This window comes from Amblyraja radiata, chromosome 35 (assembly GCF_010909765.2).
Source record: "Amblyraja radiata isolate CabotCenter1 chromosome 35, sAmbRad1.1.pri, whole genome shotgun sequence".
Lineage (NCBI taxonomy): Eukaryota > Metazoa > Chordata > Chondrichthyes > Rajiformes > Rajidae > Amblyraja > Amblyraja radiata.
Window position 1 is genome coordinate 8,515,743 of NC_045990.1, and position 1,166 is coordinate 8,516,908.

General features: G+C 51.1%; 1 protein-coding gene across 1 annotated transcript in view; it reads left to right on the plus strand.

Moving 5' to 3' along the window:
- LOC116991971 (nuclear factor interleukin-3-regulated protein-like) overlaps window positions 1–835 on the plus strand; it is a 2,345-nt gene extending 1,510 nt beyond the window's left edge. Inside the window, exon 1 of the mRNA XM_033050987.1 lies at window positions 1–835. This exon is cut by the window's left edge and continues 1,510 nt beyond it. Coding sequence (XP_032906878.1) covers window positions 1–276 — 276 coding nt within the window. The 3' untranslated portion in view covers window positions 277–835.
- Window positions 836–1,166: the final 331 nt, after the last annotated feature.

The window sequence follows — 1,166 nt, forward strand, 5'->3', positions numbered from 1 at the left end:
TGCATCGTGAAGAGTTGCATTCCTGCATGCGGCAAGGGCGACCTTTGGAGCGAGACGGGACTTCTAGCTGCGACAGCAGGGCGGCAGTGGCAGGGTGGGCTCCCGAGGCAGTTTGAGGAAGACCCTTCCAAAGGCTCCACCAATCTCCCGAGGTCCGTGGACTCTGTAGCTGGCTACAAGGCCCTTGAAGGGAACGCCATGGAGTCAACTGAGGAATGTCCACTCCATGCTGAGCGGAACAGTGCAACCAGGTCCACCGAAGGTCAACTCATGTAGAGATGGGAAATAAGGTCTGACTGTCCGGGACTACTACAATGTCTCTCCATGTGGGGAGTATCTCCCTCTAGCTGGGTAGCAGCAGCATGATGATGTACAAGGATGGCCTCCACGCACACATTCCAACACTGGAGTTGCTTTCTGGACAAGAGATGGTGCATCAATATCCTTTAACCTTTCAGGGATTCAATCACACTGAGATTCACTATAAGATGCAAACTGAGCCAATGCCCACATTAAGCATGTTCTGATGGGGTTGTTCCAACACGGAGGTGATTGAGGTAGACAACCTGGCCCCTTGTGTCCAATTAGTTCCTGGTCGGATCTGTAATGATCCAAATCCCAAACCAGGAAGGCCAGGGTGTTGAGGCGTGGACTCCGAGTGTAATAGTCCGTACACTGTCTGTACTTATCCCACCCTTCACTCCTGGAGGTCAGTTTGGTTAGTTTAGTTTTAGTTTAGAGATACAGCGTGGATAAAGCCCTTCGGCCCACCGAGTCCGCACCGACCAGCGATCCACATCCTCTAGAACTATCCTACACACACACTCACACACTAACACACACTCACTTACACACACACTCACACTCATTCACTCACACTCACTCACACACCCACTCACACTCACTCATACACACACACACACAAATACACACACACACAAATACACACACTCACTCACTCACTCACTCACTCACTCACTCACACACACACACACTCACACACTAACACACACTCACACACACACTCCACTCACACACACACCCTCACACACATACACACACTCACCCACTCACACACACACTCACCCACTCACACACACACACACTAACACACACTCACTTACACACCCCTCCACTCACACACACCCAACACCCACTACACACAC